The 24,811-nt window shown below is 38.6% G+C and overlaps 1 protein-coding gene across 1 annotated transcript; it reads left to right on the forward strand.

Moving 5' to 3' along the window:
- Positions 1-8,010: 8,010 nt before the first annotated feature.
- Positions 8,011-24,270, forward strand: LOC133651167 (LIM domain kinase 1-like). The gene is made up of 15 exons (XM_062049149.1): positions 8,011-8,451; positions 15,312-15,450; positions 15,615-15,724; positions 15,804-15,968; positions 16,045-16,150; positions 16,224-16,471; positions 16,541-16,733; positions 16,825-16,911; positions 16,975-17,106; positions 17,187-17,246; positions 19,779-19,844; positions 21,874-22,060; positions 22,159-22,214; positions 22,322-22,479; positions 22,548-24,270. The coding sequence occupies exons 1-15, from the start codon at positions 8,408-8,410 to the stop codon at positions 23,077-23,079; spliced, it is 2,283 nt and encodes a 760-aa protein (XP_061905133.1). The 5' UTR covers positions 8,011-8,407; the 3' UTR covers positions 23,080-24,270.
- The last annotated feature ends 541 nt before the right edge of the window (positions 24,271-24,811 follow it).

The raw sequence follows: 24,811 nt of genomic DNA on the forward strand, positions 1-24,811 counted from the left end.
GACCTTCCTTTGAGCAGATTGAGTTTCTGGAGCATCACATTTGTGGGGTCAATTAAACGCTCAAAATGGCCAGAAAAGGAGAACTTTCATCTGAAACTCGACAGTCTATTCTTGTTCTTAGAAATGAAGGCTATTCCACAAAATTGTTTGGGTGACCCCAAACTTTTGAACGGTAGTGTATATCGTAATACGACATAAAAATGGTTGAACGTACGATGTGAAATGATTGTTTATATCTTAATTTTACGTCTGCAATAGCATTTTCACGCCACTTGAAATAGGTTTACGGCAAGCCTCGGAGCCGGTGGGAACAAGGATGTCAACAATATTGCACAGACGGCGAGCACAATAGAAGCTAAACCAACAAGACCCGAGGATAAAATGGTGCCAAAATAAGCAAAGAGGAACTCCTTTCAGTGTTTCCCATAAACTGCCAAAATACCTGTGGCGGTGGGGGCGTGGCTATGGGCGTGGTCACCATGATATCATCGAGTATTTGCATAATTTACTACAATGATTTGATTTTCTCTAAAAAGGCTCAAAAAATGTATACTTACTAATTAATACTAACAGTTTTGTTTTAAACGTCCATCCATCCATCCATTTTACAATATAATTACAACACTTTATGTACATATTTATATACAGATTTGAACAATAAGTTATTCACTGAAATATATATATTAATTGTGATTCTTACAAAAAATATATCTTATAAAATATAAAAGCTAAAATGTCTCAAAGCTCTGCCCCTTTAATTAGTGCATACTAAATAATTTAACTTTAGCCTACTACTACAACCATATTATTTACCAGCAACATAAAGTGAAACAGAAGCAGTCAGTAACAAATAAACAGAAAACAGTAGTGGTGGTAGATAGACACAGAGCTTAATCAAACATCTGATCCACTGAACAAAGAGCTCCAAAAATGTTGAACTTTAAACTGCCATCAGTTTTACTCCCTACACTTAACCATGTGTTTCCTACTGCCTGCAGACTTTGCACCCTTTGTTATATACACATGTTGTGTTTCTAATATAAATACATTTAATAAAGTCAAATACAAATAATGCAACAAGAGAAGTATCCTACACTTCTCTTTTGTAAAGTAAATCTGAACAGCCGATATGGGCATCTACATCAACTATATGATTTGCCTGAGAAGCTGGAGAGGACAAAAAAAAAAAAATTTTTTTTGGACACCCCTGGTTTAGGCAATGTCTGACTTTTCTCAACCAAACAAAGGCAGGGTTTCCCACACATTCATTTATTTGTGGCGGTCCGCCCCGAAAGAATTACGTCCGCCACAAATAAAAATTAAAAAAAAAAAAAAAATTTTTTTTTTTTTAATTTAAAAAAAAAAAATTTTTTATTTTTGTGGCCCGCAGCTAATTGTTTACCGGCCCGCCACACATTCTGGAAATGCTGTTGCACAAATAAAAAAAAACATTAAAACAAGTGAAATGAGGTGAAATCTAACCAGAAAAAGTTGCAATGTTGACACAAAGCTGCCATGCAGGCTGTTTTTTTTTTCTTTTGTCTATCTTTCTTTTTCTTTTTTTTTGCCATTGCTCAAAAAGAATAAAACAATTCAATGTTATAATGAATTATTTACTTATTCAAGGCTCCAATTATTTCAAATATTTCACTTCAAAATGTTTTGTGTGGAAAATATTGCAAATATTGTGTGGTTGCCATACAAAAACATCAATGTTTTATTTGACAAAAGAGCATAAAATAAACAAAATAATAGTTCAAATCGACTGATATATCTGAAGTTGATCTCGTAACTTAAGTGTTGAAAGTAAAAAAAATAAGATAAGATATTTACAGAGCGATACGCAGATCATGCGCTGTGTGTAGGGCCCCGTGAACCGTGGGGGTCCCCCGGTTCTGCGGGAAAAAGCGCAGTTAACTTTTCAATTAATGAATGGGAAAAAAATACATTACAGTTCATCACCCTCCCTTGAGAGTTCCATGCAGGGTTTCACCAGCGTTGGGTAAGGCTGGTTATGGGATAGGTGAGGGACCAGACCAGAATTACTAGGGAAAAGCTGCTCCTGCTGTTGCGCAGTCGGCAAGAAAAGCATTAGTAACACACTTTGCTGTAATAGTTGGCGTCCTACAGTGCTCAACAAGAGACATGTACAGGCCCGCCTGACAAGCAACACCTGAATGACTCACACCAGGCTTGGGAGAACATGAACTGGTCACATGACGGCAAAAATGAAAGTGTTTGGCATCAAGTTGCCTGGACTTATTTGAAGGCAGTGAAATGAATAAATAAATATGAGTTTAAGGACACCGTCCCTATGGCAAACATGGTAAACATGTTTCTCACAGCAAACTCCATTCCTGACATTCTCCACCAAGTACTAAACCTTTGGGATCAAACACTTATGTCTTTCAAATACAAATGCATTCTTAAACTTTATTTAAAGGGGACCTATCATGCAAAACTAACTTTTCTTTTCCATCGGTACCTGTGTTTGTGTATTTGGGATCATGCCATGGAGGCATGGCGCAGATATCTATAAAGCAATCTTGCCTTCCTTCAACTTCCTCCAAACGAGCCGTTTGGAATTTCCCCCAATTGTGACCTCAGCCGCCCTCTCCATATATGGTAGAGGTTTACCCAAAGAGCTTTGCGCGAGTATGCCATTGCAGTCCGCACTGTGGTCAATAAGTTCCTTCTTTTTTGCTGTCCTCTTGTTGTGGGGCAGACTGGCTCGTACATGTACGTGCATCCTCCGTTGTTACCATTTCTAATACAAATTAACGTATAGTTCAAACTTTTATCTCCCACAAAATGGCGCCTCCTGAAGAGGTCAGAAAGCGGCTTGAAACATTCTATGCAACATTTTGACCGAAGAACCACCATTACATGTATGTTATGCAGACAAGGGGTTCTTAACCCAGGGGTGTCCAAAGTGCGGCCCGGGGGCCATTTGCGGCCCGCAGCTAATTGTTTACCGGCCCGCCACACATTCTGGAAATACTATTGTAAAAATAAAAAAGAACATTAAAAAAAGTGGAATGAGGTGAAATCTAACGAGAAAAAGTTGCAATGTTGACACAAAAGCTGCCATGCAGGCTGTTTTTTTTTCTTTTGTCTTTCTTTATTTTTCTTTTTTTTTGCCATTGCTCAAAAAAAAAAAAATAATGACAAAAAATCCATGTTATAATGAATTATTTTCAGGGCTCCAATTACTTCAAATATTTCACTTTAAAATGTTTTATGTGGTAAATATTGCATATATTGTGTGGTTGCCATAGAAAAACATCCAAGTTTTCTTTGACAAAAGCGCATAAAACAAACAAAATAATAGTTCAAACGTAAAATCGACAGATATATCTGAAGTTGATCTCGTAACTTAAGTGTTGAAAGTAAAAGAAAAACCTAATAAAAATGTATCACTTTATGAGTGGGGCACCTTTTGGATCCTAAATATATTTAGTGATTTTTTTTTAATCTTTTCACTGTGATTACTCAAAAATATGAAATAATTCAAATCAATGGTGTCCTGCATTATTGATATTTTAGAGCTCTAATGACTAAATACTGCATATTTCAGTTTTACCATAAAAAAACAGAAAAGCCATAAAACACTTTTTTTTAATTTGTATTACTTTATATCAACTTGAAGTTGATATAGAGATTTACTGTAAGCGTTAAAATAATTTAAAAAAAATAATAATCTGACTTATTTTTAACATTTTAATGACTGGTACCCTTTATGGTCCGCGGGACCCCTAAAGGTAAAATGAATAAAAAATTAATATATTTTGTTATGGTTTGAAAATGAAAAATATCAAAATGGCCCCCACATGCTTTAATTTTTCCGTGTGCGGCCCTCAGTGGAAAAAGTTTGGACACCCCTGTCTTAACCTTTCTTTTTTTTTTTTATAGAGGTTTATTTGAAATAGGGACAGATACAAAAACATAGATATCTGAAACAGTTATCTGATGCATGCATCATAGTGTTTGTAGCCAAAGCTAATTTACAACACTTGTCCCCAACAACAACAACAACAACACAGATCCAACATCATTAAAATAGGAAAATAAAAAATAGAATAAGTTGATAATAATGATAATAGTAATAATACAGACAAAGTGCAAACTAGATAAAAGCCAATAATAATAATAACACAGACAAAGTGCAGACTAGATAAAAACCAATTAGTAAAAATTAGTAAAAACTAAACATGGGAACACGATTGTTGCTCAACTAGCCATAATTTTGTTTGTTTTTTGAAAGTGACAAGTGCAGGTATACTTTTTAAAGTGTCAGGTAGAGAGTTCCATAGTTGTGGTCCTTTTATCGAAAAGGCAGTCTGTACTCGGGGCCCAACTTTTCCACTACTTAGAGGTTCGGAATTAGTAATATTTATTTTGACTTTAATGGTATTCAATAATTATATCTAACCTACTTACAGTTTAACATGGTATGAAAGCGTGTGTTAATGACAAAGATTATTATCAAGGCTTAGGTCAGGCTGATTACAAAATAATGCTGATCAAATATACTGCAAAAGGCACTCATAAAAACTGATTTAAAAAAATGTAATTAGGAAAATTGTAACTAAATTGATAACAAATGATAATATAAATGTGTCTGAAATAAACTGTCAACAAAATTTAAGTGCAAAGGAAAAAATACAGTTTCACCACTTAAGTCACTTGTTCCACGCCTGTTGCCGCAAAACCAAAGTACTGACAACACTTTTCTTTTCTGTGGAAAAAAAGTCTCGCTCTCAGTAGCATTAGCTATGTTTTGCTATGTGAGCCACTAAGGAAGTACGCAAGCTACGGAAGCTCCAGAGGGACAAAAAGTATGCCTGTGCAAAAGGAGAAAAAATTTGATTATTATTTATATTTTTTAATCATCTGCAACAAAAAACTTGAATATATTGATAAAATCGATATATCGCCCAGGCCTAATCCAAAGTCGTGTATAGCGAGGGTATGGCCGACCCGGTTGCAGGCGATCTTCTCAATGATTGGTCAAAAGGCACTCACTTGACTGCAGGGCGCCATGACTGTTACCAACTTTGAGCTAATGCTATGTGTTTGTGCAGGGCCGGCCCGTGGCGTAGGCCGTATAGGCAAATGCTAAGGGCGCCGTCCATCAGGGGGCGCCACGCCAGTGCCACAAATGTTGGAGAAAAAAAATAAAAATAAAATAAAAGTTGGTACTATTATTTCTAAATACAAAAAATAATCCCACGTTAATTCAAATGCAAAGTAAAGCCTATTTAATAGAAATATTATTTGTTACAACATTACGCCCCCCCCTCCCTTCCCGTATCATGACTCTTTTTGGACGTCACCTCATCAAAAAAACAACACAAGATGTCAAATCGGCCAAAACTGTCAGGTGCCCAGGGAAGAAAAAATAGAAAAGAAGAGGAGGAGAAACGAGAAAAAGACAGAGGTAGCAGGTAGGTACCGTTAGCCTACATGAAATTATTTGTCTGTTACAGAATGTGATAGTAACCTGGCTTTTTAGCATTAAGCTAATGTTACATGATTCCGGCAATTGCTAATCAATAAATAGCTAGTTCTGTTTTAACGTCGGGTTAATATTGTGGAGGGGGCTAAATTGTTATGGAAAATAATAATGTAACGTTAGGTAATTACAGTACTCCCACCTTACATTCCTCAGAGACATTTGTATTAGATCTTTTAAGCAGGTGTTTTTTGTTTACATTGCTATTGCCTTCTGGTTAGCTAATGTTTGCCCTGCAGGTAATAGTCACTTTTCCACCCCTTTATATATTAGGTATAGTTGTAAGTCTAGTTGTTAAAGTGCACATCATTAATGTTAATTAAGCAATATCACATGAGAGGGAATGCTGTTTTTTAATTTGAGCACTGCTGTGATTCGGTTAAAGATAATCATAACGTAACATTCTCATATAATATGTTATACTGTTACTTTGCATTCTGCTATTCAGCATTTCACTGTAATTACTGATACCGATATCAACCGATACCGATACTGATATATACAGTTGTGGAATTAACACATTATTATGCCTAATTTGGACAACCAGGTATGGTGAAGATAAGGTCCTTTTTTTTTTTAATTAATAAAATAAAATAAGATAAATAAATTAAATACATTTTCTTGATTAAAAAAGAAAGTAAAACAATATAAAATCAGTTACATAGAAACTAGTAATTAATGAAAATGAGTAAAATTAACTGTTAAAGGTTAGTACTATTAGTGGACCAGCAGCACGCACAATCATGTGTGCTTACGGACTGTATCCCTTGCAGACTGTATTGATATATATTGATATGTAATGTAGGAACCAGAATATTGATAACAGAAAGAAATGGGGGGAGGGAGTTTTTTTGGGTTGGTGCACTAATTGTAAGTGTATCTTGTGTTTTTTTATGTTGATTTAATTAAAAAAATAAAAATAAAAAAAACCAACAAAAAAAACGATACAGATAATAAAAAAACCGATACCGATAATTTCCGATATTACATTTTAACGCATTTATCGGCCGATAAAAGGTGAGTGCCCCTAAGAAAAGGCAGTGAAACTTAGGGAAGGCTTTGCAGAACAAAACTGGCTACAAAGTAAACAAAAACAGAATGCTGGACAACAGCAAAGACTTACTGTGGAGCAAAGACAGCATCCGAATGTACATCCGAACATGACATAACAATGTCCCCACATAGAAGGATAAAAACAACTGAAATATTCTTGATTGCTAAAACAAAGTAGATGCGGGTAATATCGCTCAAAGGAAGACATGAAACTGCTGCAGGAAAATACCAAAAAAAGAGAAAAAGGCCACCAAAATAGGAGCGCAAGACAAGAACTAAAACACTACACACAGGAAAACATAAAAAACTCCAAATAAGTCATGGCGTGATGTGACAGGTGGTGACAGTACACCTAATTTGAGACAAGAGCTATAGTGATGCATGCTTGGTTATGGTTTAAATTCATATCCAACAACTGCGACAACGACTTTTTATTGTCAACTGAGTTTTTTTTTTTTTATGATTTCTGCTGGTGGTGTGCCTCCGGATTTTTTCAACGCAAAAAATGTGCCTTGGCTCAAAAAAGGTTGAAAAACACTGCTTTAGGGTTCATATGTTTGTAAATCTGACTGTGATGAAGTCAGTGCCTCACCAGCCATGAACCTCACCGCACGTCACTGATATATAGATATATTATTTTGGTGTATTTCATCAGAAAAACGAACGTCAAAACGACAATTGCTTGCATCAGGGCACTGCTGCATACGTCCTCGGTAGCAAAAATGGCAAACGTTGTTTACTTGCCCATACTCTGGGGGGGGGGGGCGTAATGTTTTAACAAATAATATTTCTATTAAATAGGCTTTACTTTGCATTTTAATTAACGTGGGATTATTTTATGTATTTAGAAATAATAGTACCAACTTTTTAATTTTTTATTTTTTTTCCTCCAACATTTGTGGCACTGGCGTGGCGCCCCCTGATGGACAGCGCCCTTAGCATTTGCCTATACGGCCTATGCCACGGGCCGGCCCTGACGACTAGGAAATGTTTTAAATGTAGAAAAAAAACATCATGATATTACCCCTTTAATGTTATTTTACTGTTTTACATAATGTTTCTCTCTGTTACAATAAACCTACCATAAAAGTTTCAGCTGTTCACATGTTTACAATTTGGTCAACTTATAAAATCATCAGAGGATCAAATACAAACTTTTCCAACAGTGCATTTCAGTGATGGAAATAACGTAGTAAATTTTTTTTTAATCAAATAAGTGAAGTGTTCAAGTCTTATGTGACTATTCTGTTAAATGTATAACTGTTAGGACTTGTTTGTGCTATGAATCTCTCCTATTGTTTGTTGTGTGTGAATAGCACACACCACAGCAGGCTGGGGGGGGGGGCGGAGTATTAATTGGGGCGTTCATAACAACTTTCCTTCTGCTGGTGGGAACCTAACTATAGTGTAAAACACACACACACACACTTCAATGTGACTTCCTGGAAGAAGCACACAGATGTGACTGTAAGTAGATCTGCCACAGGACGATACACTAGGAGTAACAGGACCAGGAAGGCGGAGCTTACGACCTATACTGGGACAGGTCCACTTTTTGGCGGCCAAAAGAGGAAGACTGACCATCGGGTGTCAATGGGTCAAGGGAGTTTTGTTTTTTCTTCTTCGCACGACCACTCCGGCACATTTTCAGGAAGTCTCACACACAGACTGACGTCACGGGGCGAGTGAAAACTTGCGCCAGCGAGCAGTGGCAGCGGAATATGTGTACGCACGGTTAACACACATGTGCACGTCCGCATGCGACCATAAAGCTGCTGGTGTCTTTTGCTGCTGCGAGACGGAACCCCGACTGCACACATTGACGGGGGGGTGGGGGCCATGTCTCGGCGAGACCAGAGGTTTCGGAGAGGGATGAAAGGACGGTAAGAGATGTTGTCATTCTCTGCTGAGGCGTGCACGTGCAAGTTAGAACCAGAAAAAGAAAACAAGACAGAAAAAACTCCCATTTCCTTAATAGATGTGTGAACATTATGTCTTTTTAACATACATACAACTAGGGTTCAATGGTGTACCGGTAGGGGTGTAACAGTACGTGTATTTGTATTGAACCGTTTCGGTACGGGGGTTTCAGTTCGGTTCGGAGGCGTACCGAACGAGTTTCCACACGAACATATTAAGTAGCCGCCTCCACTTCCTTCTGCCTCTGTCTGTCAGTCCTCTACACAGCATTGTCCCACCCACACAACCATTTGATTGGTTACAAACAGAGCGGTAACAGCCAATCAGCAGTGCGTATTCCGAGTGCATGTAGTCAGTGCTTAGCGTTTAGCAGGTAAGCATCAGGCAGCGGACTCTCCCCAAATGATAATAAACACCTCCCAGTCAACTACTAGTAACATCACTATGAGCCCGTTGACTTTCTAGAAATATAAAAGGCAGCGCAGCTCGCTCGCAGTCCTGGCTTGAGGTGAAGGCTAATTCGCTTTTAGCGTAACGTTAGCTCATTTTGCAGTGTGTGTGTGTTACGGACAGCAAAGCCCTGTCTGTCTGTTAATTTCACTTTACCTTTTTCTGTGTTGATTGAGCTGTGTTGAAGCAACAAAAAGGGACATTATGTTAAAGGCCTACTGAAATGAATTTTTTTTATTTAAACGGGGATAGCAGATCCATTCTATGTGTCATACTTGATCATTTCGCGATATTGCCATATTTTTGCTGAAAGGATTTAGTAGAGAACATCGACGATAAAGTTCGCAACTTTTGGTCGCTGATGAAAAAAGCCTTGCCTGTACCGGAAGTAGCGTGACGTCGCAGGTTGAAAGGCTCCTCACATTTCCCCATTGTTTACAATGCAGCGAGAGCGATTCGGACCGAGAAAGCGACGATTACCCCATTAATTTGAGCCAGGATGAAAGATTCGTGGATGAGGAACGTGAGAGTGAAGGACTAGAGTGCAGTGCAGGACGCATCTTTTTTCGCTCTGAGCGTAACTTAGGTACAAGCTGGCTCATTGGATTCCACACTTTCTCTTTTTTCTATTGTGGATCACGGATTTGTATTTTAAACCACCTCGGATACTATATCCTCTTGAAAATGAGAGTCGAGAACGCGAAATGGACATTCACAGTGACTTTCATCTCCATGACAATACATCGGCGAAGCACTTTAGCTACGGAGCTAACGTGATAGCATCGGGCTTAACTGCAGATAGAAACAAAAGAACTAAACCCCTGACTGGAAGGATAGACAGAAGATCAACAATACTATTAAACCATGGACATGTAACTACACGGTTAATACTTTCCAGTCTGGCGAAGCTTAACAATGCTGTTGCTAACGACGCAATTGAAGCTATCTTAGCAACGGGACCTCACAGAGCTATGCTAAAAACATTAGCTATCCACCTACGCCAGCCAGCCCTCATCTGCTCATCAACACCCGTGCTCACCTGCGTTCCAGCGATCGACGGAGCGACGAAGGACTTCACCCGATCATAGATGCGGTCGGCGGCCCGGAGACGGAGGAAGTCAAGTTGAGGTCGGTGGCTCGCGCGTCTGCTATCCATCTCAAAGTCCTCCTGGTTGTGTTGCTGTAGTCCGCCGCTAATACACCGATCCCACCTACAACTTTCTTCATTGTCCATTAAACAAATTGCAAAAGATTCACCAACACAGATGTCCAGAATACTGTGGAATTTTGCGATGAAAACAGAGCTTTTTGTATTGGATACAATGGTGTCCGAATACTTCCGTTTCAACGATTGACGTCACGCGCATACGTCATCATACATAGACGTTTTCAACCGGAAGTTTCGCGGGAAATTTAAAATTGCACTTTATTAGTTAAACATTGGCATGTGTTGCAATGTTAAGATTTCATCATTGATATATAAACTATCAGACTGCGTGGTCGCTAGTAGTGGCTTTCAGTAGGCCTTTAAATGAAGAGTTTCTGTCTCTGATAGTTGATATAATAATGTAAGTGCATCATTAAGCCTACATGAACTCCATGGTGTGCAGGGATTAATAGTCTCTCCTATTGCTATTGTACCATTTTTTCAGCTATAGTTACATTAATTATTAGTAATGCAGCAGTCTAGTTTTGAATGGCAGGGTCCCTGCTGTCACATGTTGATAAAAATACAACATTTACATAATAAAAATCAACTACAGGCTTCCCGAATCCTGTAATAAATTAAGCATGATGAGTTGACTTAAAACTGTTTAATGTTGCACTTTTTATATGTAGAAGAAAAGTTTTGTCATTTTATTTAATCTGAGCAACAACTTGAGGCAGTTTAATGTTGATTAACGTGGGCAGAATTATTATAGTGTTCCCAATGTTAAAAGGATAAAGCCATTGTTTACAAATTTGGTAAATAAATAACCAAAAAATTCATATTTTGTTGTTTTCTTACTGTACCGAAAATGAATCGAACTGTGACCTCTAAACCGAGGTACGTACCGAACCGAAATTTATGTGTACCGTTACACCCCTATGTACCGGTACTAGTAAAGTACCGCTATACTAATGAATCATAAACGGTACTATACCGCCTGTAAAAATCACCGGTTCCCTTTTTTTAAAGTTTATTTTTTATTAACGGGCATGACAGCGAGCCGTTGTAAGTTGTGACATTAATGATTTTACGAGCAGAGGAGCGTGTTCGGCAGCGCACAATCACGGAATACTTAAAAGCAGACAGTGTGTGGACAGAAAAGGGAGAAGGAACGCATTTTGGCTTAAAAACGAACGATAAAGGTGAATGTATAACACTGAAACTCCGCTTTAACATGGCTTGCTAGCTAGCGGGTTTTGATTGATTGATTGAGGCTTTTATTAGTAGGTTACACAGTGAAGTACATATTCCGTACAATTGACCACTAAATGGTAACACCCGAATAAGTTTTTCAACTTGTTTAAGTCGGGGTCCACTTAAATTGATTCATGATACAGATATATACTATCATATATACTATCATCATAATACAGTCATCACACAAGATAATCACATTGAATTATTTACATTATTTACAATCAGGGGTGTGCAGGGGGGGGGAGGATATGGACATCAAGTAGTGGACATAGAGAGAGAGAGAGAGAGAGAGAGAGAGAGAGAGAGAGAGAGAGAGAGAGAGAGAGAGAGAGACAGAGAGAGAGATCAGAAGGCATAAGAAAAAGTATTTGATTGTTTACATTTGATTATTAGCAATCCGGGGAGGGTGTTAGTTTAGGGTTGTAGCTGCCTGGAGGTGAACTTTTATTGCGGTTTTGAAGGAGGATAGAGATGCCCTTTCTTTTATACCTGTTGGGAGCGCATTCCACATTGATGTGGCATAGAACGAGAATGAGTTAAGACCTTTGTTAGTTCGGAATCTGGGTTTAACGTGGTTAGTGGAGCTCCCCCTGGTGTTGTGGTTATGGCGGTCGTTTACATTAAGGAAGTAGTTTGACATGTACTTCGGTATCAGGGAGGTGTAGCGGATTTTATAGACTTTTTTTTTTTTTTTTTTTTTTTTTACATAAATAAATACAATCATGTGTGCTTACGGACTGTATCCCTGCAGACTGTTTTGATCTATATTGATATATAATGTATATATTGTGTTTTTTATGTTGATTTCATAAAAAAAAAAATTTTTTTTGTTTTTGTTTTTTTTTTTTATTTAAATTTCTTGTGCGGCCCGGTACCAATCGGTCTGCGGACCGGTAGTTGGGGACCACTGGTCTAGTATGTTCACTATTTTATTCAAGCACAAAATTGTTCTTGGATTGGAATGAGAAACATATGTTTATTAGTTTAATTTTGTTAAAATAAAGCAAATAATGCCTTTTTTTGTGATCCCCTTTATTTCGAAAAGTATCAAAATACATTTTGGTACCGGTACAAAAATATAGGTATCGGGACAACCCTACATACAACTTACTCCAACCCATCACTGTTTCACATTCTCATCTCAACTAAATACACTTTTATGAGGTACAGTACCATGGTCATATTCAAATGTTACTCTCCTGATCAAATTCAAGTTGTCCAGCTCCTTACAATTGTTTTAAATCAGTGGTCCCCAACCACCGGTTGGTACCGGTCCGCACAAGAAATTTAAAAAAAAAAAAAAAAAAAAAATTTTTTTTTTTTTTTTTTTTAATGAAATCAACATAAAAAAACACAATATATACATTATATATCAATATAGATCAATACAGTCTGCAGGGATACAGTTCGTAAGCACACATGATTGTATTTATTTATGTAAAAAAAAAAAAAAAAAAAAGCATAGATGATGGTTTGAAAACTATCGATACGATGATGTATCTACAGTGTCATCTCATTTTCTCTCACATTCCTTGTGGTGGCGCTACCCAGCTGAGTTTATTTTTGCTGGCAATAAAACAGGAACGTGCAAACTTACATCTCTTGGCGTTCACTCAACTAAAAAAGGAGAAGGAACAAATGAAGCAACCTCAATGCAACCCAAAACACGTAACGCTAACCTTAGTGCTAATGATGAGTAGTCGTAGTGCACAGACGACTGAATAAAAGGCTTCCGTGTTGTCTTAGCTCTCATTGTGCTAGCGTGACCTTTTTGGTTCTGACCGGGAGAGGAAACACGGAGTTGTCCAGGAAGTCACCTCCCACTCTGCTTGCGCCGCTCAGATAAGCAGCAACTCTTTCATGCTGGACATAAGCATTGTTCTAAAGTCTGCTCACGGATGTCAAAAAGAACATACCATACCTATTATTGCCAACTAATACCTAATTTTCTGTTTTGGCAAATGGTCCCCGAACCACATTTTGGGAAAGAAGAAGTTTTAGTTAGCAACAGAAAAGTGTCTCCAAGCTCTGCTAGTGAAATATGAATGTGAAACACTGCGTTATATCCAACATTATGTATTTAAAGGCCTACTAAAATTATTTTTTTAAATTTAAACGGGGATAGCAGATCCATTCTATGTGTCGTACTTCATCATTTCGCGATATTGCCATATTTTTGCTGAAAGGATTTAGTAGAGAACATCGACGATAAAGTTCGCAACTTTTGGTCGCTGATAAAAAAAAGCCTTGCCTGTACCGGAAGTAGCGTGACGTCACAGGTTGAAGGGCTCCTCACATTTCCCCATTGTTTACACCAGCAGCGAGAGCGATTCGGACCGAGAAAGCGACGATTACCCCATTAATTTGAGCGAGGATGAAAGATTCGTGGATGAGGAACGTGAGAGTGAAGGACTAGAGTGCAGTGCAGGACGTATCTTTTTTCGCTCTGAGCGTAACTTAGGTACAAGGGCTCATTGGATTCCACACTTTCTCCTTTTTCTATTGTGGATCACGGATTTGTATTTTAAACCACCTCGGATACTATATCCTCTTGAAAATGAGAGTCGAGAACGCGAAATGGACATTCACAGTGACTTTTATCTCCACGACAATACATCGGTGAAGCACTTTAGCTACGGAGCTAACGTGATAGCATCGTGCTTAAATGCAGATAGAAACAAAAGAAATAAGCCCCTGACTGGAAGGATAGACAGAAGATCAACAATACTACTATCAGGAGACACTGAACCAAACACTGGACCTGTAACTACACGGTTAATGCTGTGCCGCCCGTCGAAGCCTAGCAATGCTGTTGCTAACGACGCCATTGAAGCTAACTTAGCTACGGGACCTCGTCAGAGCTATGATAAAAACATTAGCGCTCCACCTATGCCAGCCCTCATCTGCTAATCAACACCCGTGCTCACCTGCATTCCAGCGATCGACGGCGCGACGGAGGACTTCATCGATGTGGTCGGCGGCTAGCGTCGGATAGCGCGTCTGCTATCCTAACTCAAAGTCCTCCTGGTTGTGTTGCTGTAGCCGGCCGCTAATACACCGATCCCACCTACAGCTTTCTTCTTTGCAGTCTCCATTGTTCATTAAACAAATTGCAAAAGATTCACCAACACAGATGTCCGGAATACTGTGGAATTTTTCAATGAAAACAGACGCTGTTTGTATTGGGACACAATGGTGTCCCAAGACTTCCGTTCAATCCGTGACGTCACGCGCAAACGTCATCATACCGAGACGTTTTCAGCCGGATATTTCCCGGGAAATTTAAAATGTCACTTTATAAGTTAACCCGGCCGTATTGGCATGTGTTGCAATGTTAAGATTTCATCATTGATATATAAACTATCAGACTGCGTGGTCGGTAGTAGTGGCTTTCAGTAGGCCTTTAAGTATCAAGTACAAAGGCCTTCCTTCTCTACGAAAAAGTAGTCTACAACAAGTGAATCACATGCTGAGCAATGATATCAGACCATCACGATGACAACACTCATGACATTTGCGTCATTATACAGTATTTCCAATGATTTGTGAGTGGCTTTTCTTACAAACTCATATTACCTGCGGACTATAGTCATTCAGTAAGTACATTATCAATAGGCATCTTGTTGACAAAGATGGAGTGCATAAATAAACTATTACTTATGTGTAGGGTCACAGGGAGCTGGAGCCTGCCTAGACCAGCTGACTTTGGGTGAAAAGCACACTGCACCCTTGACTGATTACCAGTCAATGGCAAAACACATTTTAACAAGCCATTCAGTCACATCCCTGAGTGGGAACTGAACCTAAGATGCTTTTGACAATTTAGACTTGGGCACGATGCATGCAAACCCCGCAGAACAGAGAGCACCAAAACAAAATACAACTTTCGCTTTCTTTATGACTGCCGGGCTCCCGTTGAACACCATCATGTAGCAAAGTGGTGCACGTTTCCCCTTTGGTGTGCAGGTGCTGCGACTGTGGCTGCATCCTGTCTCAATGGTACTACGAAAAAGACGGACAACTCTACTGCAAGAAGCACTACTGGGAACGTTACGGCGAACACTGTCACGGATGCAGGGAGACGCTTGCCACAGGACTTGTGATGGTAATGATCAATTCCACTTCCATTTCAAATCAGAGGATATCCTGACATCTCTGCACTGTAAGGACTTGATGAAAGAAAGAACAGAATGAACCGCCCAGGGTCTTTTGCCAACAATTTCCACCTGTCCAAACACGATTAATTAACATGCTAACGTGTGATAACAGGTTGCTGGAGAGCAGAAGTACCACCCTGAATGCTTCACCTGTATTAGGTGTCAAATGTTTATTGGAGATGGAGACACCTACACACTTGTAGAACGTTCTAAACTTTTCTGGTAAGTCAATGGAAGTCAGTGTTGTACTCTCAGCAATTTATTCCGTGTCTTATAGTCGGGTCTTGGCATTATCTTGCAGTGGCCACTGTTTCTATCAGGGTGTAGCGACGTCACCTTCATCACCCATCAAGAGCCCCCACATAGTGGCGCTGGTGTCACTTCCCCCACAAACAAGCGGCCACCGCGGTCTGACTGTAGCCACTGAACTCAGCCAAGAGTCTGGCCCTCTTTTTACTGTGAAAGCGTGAGTCACAAATCTTTAATAAGATATTGTTTTACTTTATTCTAAATAATTATATCTTACATGCATCCTCTTTCAGCTTAGACCCAGAAGTCCTCGGCTCAGACCTGCTGTCCTCCGTCCACATTGGGGACCGCATCCTGGAGATTAACGGCAACTCTGTTTGCAGCGTTAGCCCCAATGAGGTTACTAAAATGAATGATCCATTAATGAATAATCAGACCAAATAAAGCCAACATAAGGTCATCTTTCCTTTAGGTAAACCGTGTGATCCAGGACACGAGCAAACCACTACAGCTGACAATTGAACACAATCCACAGTCCAAGAAGTCAACAGAAGCGCAGGAAGACATCGACTGTGTCCATGAAAAACTAGCTTTGGCATACACTCTCCCAAAACTGGAGGAGGAGCCAGGATCAGGTGTGGAGACATATGAACCAATGAGAACGAGTCTACCCTCACCTCTTCACCAAGAAACAATGGGAATGCGATCCAGACACATCCTGTAATGTTGGTTCTGGAATAGCTTTGATTCCTGATCATCTGCCTGGCTAAGGTTGCTTTCTTCACTCAGGCGGAGCTGTAGTATTGAAAAGTGTTCCTTGTTGCCCAGAGCACTGACGCTCATATCCCAAAAGAAGGACAACATGGTTCGCTCTGAGTCTCTGCGCACTGACACTGGGGATCGAACCCATCGCATCTTCAGACCATCAGACCTCATACATGGAGAGGTGCTTGGCAGAGGGTTCTTTGGACAGGCTATCAAGGTAGTGCCGGTGTTTATTGGTCAGAAGAACATGGTTGATTTTTTATTTTTTTTTAATGAAAGTGTACTGTGACTCTCATGGCGCTGTGAAGGTGACACATCAAGAGACAGGAGAGGTGATGGTGATGAAAGAGTTGATAAGTTTCGATGAAGAGACCCAAAAGACCTTCTTGAAAGAGGTAGATTATTTTTCCATATGGGGAGAGAGCTGGAGATGAATGCTTGCTCATGCTTGGCTTTAGGTGAAGGTGATGCGTTGTCTGGACCATCCTAACGTTCTCAAGTTCATTGGACTCTTTTACAAAGACAAGCGGCTACATATTGTCTCTGAGTTCATCCAGGGGGGGACGCTGAGAGAGACCATCATCAAGATGGTACAGTAAAAAAAAAACTAAAAAACTGAAGTGAATGGTGCAAACAATGTTCATGTGTCAGATCTATCGTGTTGTTTTAGGATAAGAATTTCTCGTGGAGCCTAAGAGTGAGTTATGCCAAGGACATTGCAGCTGGAATGGTGAGTGTTTTGTGACTATCAAACAAATAACATTAGGGATTTATATAAATCAGGGGTGTCCAAACTTTTCCCACTGAGGGCCACACATGGAAAAATTAAAACATGCGGGGGCCATTTGGATATTTTTCATTTTCCAACCATAACAAAATATATAGGGTTGTTTTTTTTTAACATTTAGGGCTCCTTGGGCCCGTAAAGGGTCTCAGTCATTAAAATGTTAAAAACAAGTCAAATTATTATTGCCTATTACTAGGGATGTCCGATATTATCGGCCTGCCGATATTATCGGCCGATAAATGCGTTAAAATGTAATATCGGAAATTATCTGTATCGGTTTTTTTATTATCTGTATCGGGTTTTTTTATTTTTTATTTTATTAAATCAACATAAAAAACACAAGATACACTTACAATTAGTGCACCAACCCAAAAAACCTCCCTCCCCCCATTTCTTTCTGTTATCAATATTGTGGTTCCTACATTATATATCAATATATATCAATACAGTCTGCAAGGGATACAGTCCGTAAGCACACATGATTGTGCGTGCTGCTGGTCCACTAATAGTACTAACCTTTAACAGTTAATTTTACTCATTTTCATTCATTATTAATTTCTATGTAACTGTTTTTATATTGTTTTACTTTCTTTTTTATTCAAGAAAATGTTTTTAATTAAGTTATCTTATTTTATTTTATTTTTTTAAAAAGTACCTTATCTTCACCATACATGGTTGTCCAAATTAGGCATAATAATGTGTTAATTCCACGACTGCATATATCGGTTGATATCGGTATCGGTTGATATCGGTTTCGGTAATTAAAGAGTTGGACAATATCGGAATATCGGATATCGGCAAAAAGCCATTATCGGACATCCCTACCTATTACTATGTATGCCTTTTCTGTCAAAGACAACTTTGTTTTTTATAGTAAAAGTGAAATATGCAGTATTTCCCCCACTGCCCAAAACATTCAGAAAGCAATGTTTGATGTGAAGTAATTAGAGCCTTAAAAACGTCAATAATGCATGACACCATTGATTTTATTTTCATGTTATTATTTTTGATTAATCACAGTGAAAAGATAAATAAAATCCCACTAAATATATTTGGGATCCAAAAGGTACCCCCGCTCATAAAGTGATAATTTTGTATTATTATTTGTTTTACTTTCAACAATTAAGTTACGAGATCAACTTCAGATATATCTCTCGATTTTACGTTTGAACTATTATTTTGTTTGTTTTATGCTCTTTTGTCAAAGAAAACTTGGATGTTTTTATATGGCTACCACACAATATATGCAATATTTTTTCCACATAAAACATTTTAATGTGAAATATTTGAAGTAATTGGAGCCTTGAATAGGTCGATAATTCGTTATAACTACAGATATCCGATAATATCGGCCTGCCGATATTATCGGCCGATACATGCGTTAAAATGTAATATCGGAAATTATCGGTATCGTTTTTTTATTTTTTATTAAATCAACATAAAAAACACAAGATACACTTACAATTAGTGCACCAACCCAAAAAACCTCCCTCCCCCCATTTCTTTCTGTTATCAATATTCTGGTTCCTACATTATATATCAATATATATCAATACAGTCTGCAAGGGATACAGTCCGTAAGCACACATGATTGTGCGTGCTGCTGCTCCACTAATAGTACTCACCTTTAACAGTTAATTTTACTCATTTTCATTAATTACTAGTTTCTATGTAACTGTTTTTATATTGTTTTACTTTCTTTTTTATTCAAGAAAATATTTTTAATTTAGTTATCTTATTTTATTATTATTTTTTAAAAGTACCTTATCTTCACCATACATGGTTGTCCAAATTAGGCATAATAATGTGTTAATTCCACGACTGCATATATCGGTTAATATCTGTATCGGTTGATATCGGTATCGGTAATTAAAGAGTTGGACAATATCGGAATATCGGATATCGGCAAAAAGCCATTATCGGACATCCCTAATTATAACATTGATTTTTTGTCTTTTTTTTTTGAGCAATGACAAAAAAAGGAAAATAAAGATAGACAAAATAAAAAAAAACAGCCTGCATGGCAGATTTGTGTCAACATTGCAACTTGTTCTAGTTAGATTTCACCTCATTCCACTTTTTTAATGATTTTTGCAATGGAATTTCCAGAATGTGTGGCGGGCCGCTAAACAATTAGCTGCGGGCCGCAAATGGCCCCCGGGCCGCACTTTGGACACTCCTGATATACGTAAATGTTCTCATTCATCCAGTTCATTGTATTCTCAGGGCATCTCTGTTCAGTTCAACCGGTTCAGTTTGTCTTAGAAGGCGTTTCACCTCTCATCCACGCCGGCTTCATTAGATCATGCTAATAGACTTACATTTGTCAGATCTAGTCCTGGTCTAAGTCTATGAAAATGAACTGATACAGCCTGCTCGGATGAGAGACGAATCGTCTTCTACTGAACAGTCCAGTTGTGATCGAGTAAACGCCCTGTGAATCATAAAACATATTGGACACATCTCTTCCTTTAGGCATATCTACACTCCATGAATGTCATCCACCGAGATTTAAACTCACCCAACTGCCTGGTGAAAGAGGTAAAATTCAAGGATTCAAGGAACTTTATCGTGTACATTTAGTTTAAATATCACAATGTAGGTCAAGTAGTCTGTGATGCTTAAGCAGACATAGCATTAAAAGGTTATGTATACATTTTCAAAGAGCTAATCTATCAATGTTCTATAGCGCTTGTCATTTATGGAGTCACTGGTAAGTTTCAGTCTATCCTGGAAGACCTTGGACCCTGGACTAGTTGCCAGCCAGTCGCAGGGCACATAGATACAGACAAATAAGTACTGACACTCACAGGGACAGCATAGTTCAGTTGGTAGAGCCACCTACTTGAAGGTTCCAGGTTCACTTCAAGCTTCTGCCATCCTAGTCACTGCCGTTGTGTCCGTGGGCAAGACATTTTACCCTTGCTCCCAGTGCCACCCACACTGGTTTATATATAGCTTTAATGAAGGTAATGGGTTTCACTATTTTTTAAGCGCTTTGACTCTCTAGAGAAAAAGCGCTATATAATTCACTTCACTCACATTTACACCTATGGATGACTTTGAGTCTCCGATGAACATAGCATGCATGAGGAAACCGTAATACCTAGAAAAAAAACACACTCCCTGACTACCTGAGGTCCACTTGCTAACCACTAGACCAGTGTGCACACCAGATCAATTTCTAACAATACAATTTTTTTTTTAAATAACATCAATACTAGCTAAAAAAAAATTTCATCTCATCAAATTGAACGCTGGCTGTGAAAATTGTGTATTCGATGTGAGAGGTGTCACTCCTCTTTATTTTTGTTGGCCAAACTGTTGCACTGAACTACAAGGAGACGTCGTTGGAGAAGAACAAAGTTTGTTTATTAGACTTCATTATAATTAGCCAAACTGCTTTGAGTGTTATATGAATATCAAAAAGTAAACGCCATGTTTTTTTTTTACATTTCTTGTGCTTCTTTCCGTGTCACAAAGGTTTTACTTAAAAAATCATTCATGGGAGACATCATTTTGTTAATGTTTTATTGTGTTTAGTTAATTCCTATACAACATTTTTCTGCTCAAACTCTAAATGGCTCTGTCCCGATACAGCATCTACATGTACATATAAATGTACACTACTGTTCAAAAGTTTGGGGTCACATTGAAATGTCCTTAAATTTGAAGGAAAAGCACTGTACTTTTCAATAAAGATAACTTTAAACTAGTCTTAACTTTAAAGAAATGCACTCTATACATTGCTAATGTGGTAAATGACTATTGTAGCTGCAAATGTCTGGTTTTTGGTGCAATATCTACATAGGTGTATAGAGGCCCATTTCCAGCAACTATCACTCCAGTGTTCTAATGGTACAATGTGTTCAATCCTTGAACAAAGTGAGAGTGAAACTCATGTGAATAATCACTGAATGGAGAACTGGGGGTGGGATTAAATAAGTTATCTTCTTCCCACTCCCTTTCAGGCAAAACTGGACAATAATGCACTATATTAATATATATTATTATGTTTTGTCAACTTGTACGTCTTTGTCATTGCCTGAAATAAATAAAAAAAATGGCTCAGAAGGCTAATTGATGATTAGAAAACCCTTGGGCAATCATGTTCACACATCTGAAAACAGTTTAGCTCGTTACAGAAGCTACAAAACTGACCTTCCTTTTAGCAGATTGAGTTTCTGGAGCATCACATTTGTGGGGTCAATTAAACGCTCAAAATGGCCAGAAAAAGAGAACTTTCATCTGAAACTCGACAGTCTATTCTTGTTCTTAGAAATGAAGGCTATTCCACTAAATTGTTTGGGTGACCCCAAACTTTTGAACGGTAGTGTACATAACTTTAAAACATAAATAAATCATTTTTAAAAATACCTCCCTCTATCAAAATGTAAAAATAGAGATAAAGGCATCATGTAATGACAAAAAGCTGACAGCCTTGGTGCACTTCCAACTTGCCTTGGTGCCCTAATATATGGGCCCTCCTTTAAGGCAACGTCCAATAATTAATTAGTTATATACATTGATCGTGGACCTCTAAAAAAAACTTCATTTTTTTCTTGTTTAGAATCAGTCTGTAGTTGTGGCAGATTTTGGGCTTGCCCGTTTGGTGATGGAGGAGAAGAACCGGAGCAGAACATCGTCTCTGGAATCGTCTCCAAAGGGGGGGAGGTCTGGGCTCCGTAAACCTGACCGTAAAAAGCGCTACACGGTGGTGGGGAATCCTTACTGGATGGCCCCCGAGATGATCCATGGTGACGGTGCACACATGCGTACACGCCATATAAAATGTTGACATGTTTCACGTGATTCCAAAATGTGATTTTATGGTAAGAAAGTTGAGTTCTTTCAGGACAAATCTACGATGAACGAGTGGACGTCTTTTCCTTTGGAATCATGATCTGTGAGGTACGAAAGTCCTTCTTGGCATTTGAAGATGTTTCCATAGACACCAAGACCAGCTGTTCACCACACAATTGAATTCAAATCGGCATTTTATGAACTGATATTTTTAGATCATAGGCAGAGTGAGCGCCGACCCGGACTTTCTTCCACGGAATAAAGACTTTGGTTTGAATGTTGCGGCTTTCATTGAGCAATACCAACCTGCACAGTGCCCCTTGACCTTCCTGCCACTAGCTGCCCTCTGCTGTGAACTAGATTCGGATAAGCGGTATGAGCATATTGACATACTCAACAAACATTTGAATATTGTAACGCCATGTCTTTAAATTCTTCTAGGCCTTCCTTTTCAAAGCTGGAGGAGTGGTTGGAGAACTTACTGATGCACATAGACATCGGACTGCCTCTCCTCTCAGAGTTGGAGCAGCTTTGCAGAACTTTCTGGAGGACCCACAACCAGAACACAGTATTTGACTGCCCAGGCCAAAACCATTCTCCACTTCCACAAAGGTCCAGTCTAATACTAACATCTCCAGATAATGCAAACAATCAAAATGGGACACTTTACCATCCTGAAAGCCAAGAACCAACTAGCACACCTCCGGACCAGGTGGACAGTGGCTACACCCACGTCGACAAAGTACATCAGGGTGAAAAAGCAGATGCTAGCCAGATGTGCTGCTTATCTACAAACAGCTTGTCAGCGTTGGACACTTGTGAAAATGACGGACATGACCCCTCGGAACAAAACCAACTAAAACCTCCACAACCCTTAAAGACCAACAGTCCACCCACAGGACCGACCAGCAGGCCCAGAAGGATCTGCAAAGTGTTGTGGAACACAACCACAATGGATGACTCTTTGCTATGACTGTTTCATCTTTAAGGGTCCAAAAAAGGGTCCAATCTCAGAACTACTGGAAAAGAACTGAACGTCATATAATGTTGAGCACAACCAGCAACTTACGGCCGGTATTAATAAATTGAAGATGTTAAGCTAAAAGTATCTGTGGTATTCATTGTCATAACTGCAAAGTACACTACCGTTCAAAAGTTTGGGGTCACCCAAACAATTTTGTGGAATAGCCTTCATTTCCAAGAACAAGAATAGACTGTTGAGTTTCAGATGAAAGTTCTCTTTTTCTGGCCATTTTGAGCGTTTAATTGACCCCACAAATGTGATGCTCCAGAAACTCAATCTGCTCAAAGGAAGGTCAGTTTTGTAGCTTCTGTAACGAGCTAAACTGTTTTCAGATGTGTGAACGTGATTGCACAAGGGTTTTCTAATCATCAATTAGCCTTCTGAGCCAATGAGCAAACACATTGTACCATTATAACACTGGAGTGATAGTTGCTGGAAATGGGCCTCTATACACCTATGTAGATATTGCACCAAAAAGCAGACATTTGCAGCTAGAATAGTCATTTACCACATTAGCAATGTATAGAGGGTATTTCTTTAAAGTTAAGATTAGTTTCAAGTTATCTTCATTGAAAAGTACAGTGCTTTTCCTTCAAAAATAAGGACATTTCAATGTGACCCCAAACTTTTGAACGGTAGTGTATATTATAGGTATGTGTGTATTTGCCGCTTACTGGATATCGTCAGTGGTCACTCAGCGCGTCTCACACGTGATACCGCAATCTGAATATCGACGGGACCGCTGTATTCAGTGTTCAACTACGTTTGTGTTGTTTTCATCATCACTATACACCCGGGGTCACCAACCTTTTTGAAAGCAAGAGCTACTTCTTGGGTAGTGATTAATGCGAAGGGCTACCAGTTTGATACACACTTAAATAAATTGCCAGAAATAGCCAATTTGCTCAATTTACCTTTAACTCTATGTTATTATTAATAAATAATGATATTTATCTTTGTGGAAACACTGATCATCTTAATGATTTCTCACAATAAATATATATAGAAACAGATAAATATCAATATGCAACACTTTGTTTTTATATTTTCTCTAAGTGCACATTTTTCAAATTGAACATTTTCAAATGATCACTTCTAAGACAGTCTTGTGAAATCACAATATCCCATTTTAACGAGCTAGCCACTGACATTTTTGAACAAATCATGAATTACTTTGCACCATGTTTGTACAAATAATAACTCATCTAAAATACAAAAGTCAACTCTCAAATTTTTGAATAAATCATGTCACACTTTGAACTTTGTCAGTTAGTGAAGACCACGTCTTTAAAATATTTTCTTGGATTTTCAAATTCTATTTGAGTTTTGTCTCTCTTAGAATTAAAAATGTAGAGCAAAGCGAGACCAGCTTGCTAGTAAATAAATACAATTTAAAAAATAGAGGCAGCTCACTGGTAAGTGCTGCTATTTGAGCTATTTTTAGAACAGGCCAGCGGGCTACTCATCTGGTCCTTACGGGCTACCTGGTGCCCGCGGGCACCGCGTTGGTGACCCCTGCTATACACTAATACTGATGACGTGGAACACATATTCGAGTTTAACCTGAACATCAATATTTTCGGAATAGGTCCTTTTCTACCGCAGGAACTTTGACAGGAACTTTCCTATTTAGCCGGGAAAATAAAGTTACCCCCGTGTTTCCACCAAAAACTAACCAGGT

Source organism: Entelurus aequoreus, linkage group LG05 (genome assembly GCF_033978785.1).
Source record: "Entelurus aequoreus isolate RoL-2023_Sb linkage group LG05, RoL_Eaeq_v1.1, whole genome shotgun sequence".
Classification (NCBI taxonomy): domain Eukaryota; kingdom Metazoa; phylum Chordata; class Actinopteri; order Syngnathiformes; family Syngnathidae; genus Entelurus; species Entelurus aequoreus.

Coding starts and splice junctions, on each gene's coding strand:
- LOC133651167 (XM_062049149.1), top strand. CDS start 8,408: ATGTCTCGGCGAGACCAGAGGTTTCGGAGAGGGATGAAAGGACG. Junction 15,725..15,803: donor GAACGTTCTAAACTTTTCTG/GTAAGTCAATGG, acceptor ATTATCTTGCAG/TGGCCACTGTTTCTATCAGG. Junction 19,845..21,873: donor CCAACTGCCTGGTGAAAGAG/GTAAAATTCAAG, acceptor TTTCTTGTTTAG/AATCAGTCTGTAGTTGTGGC.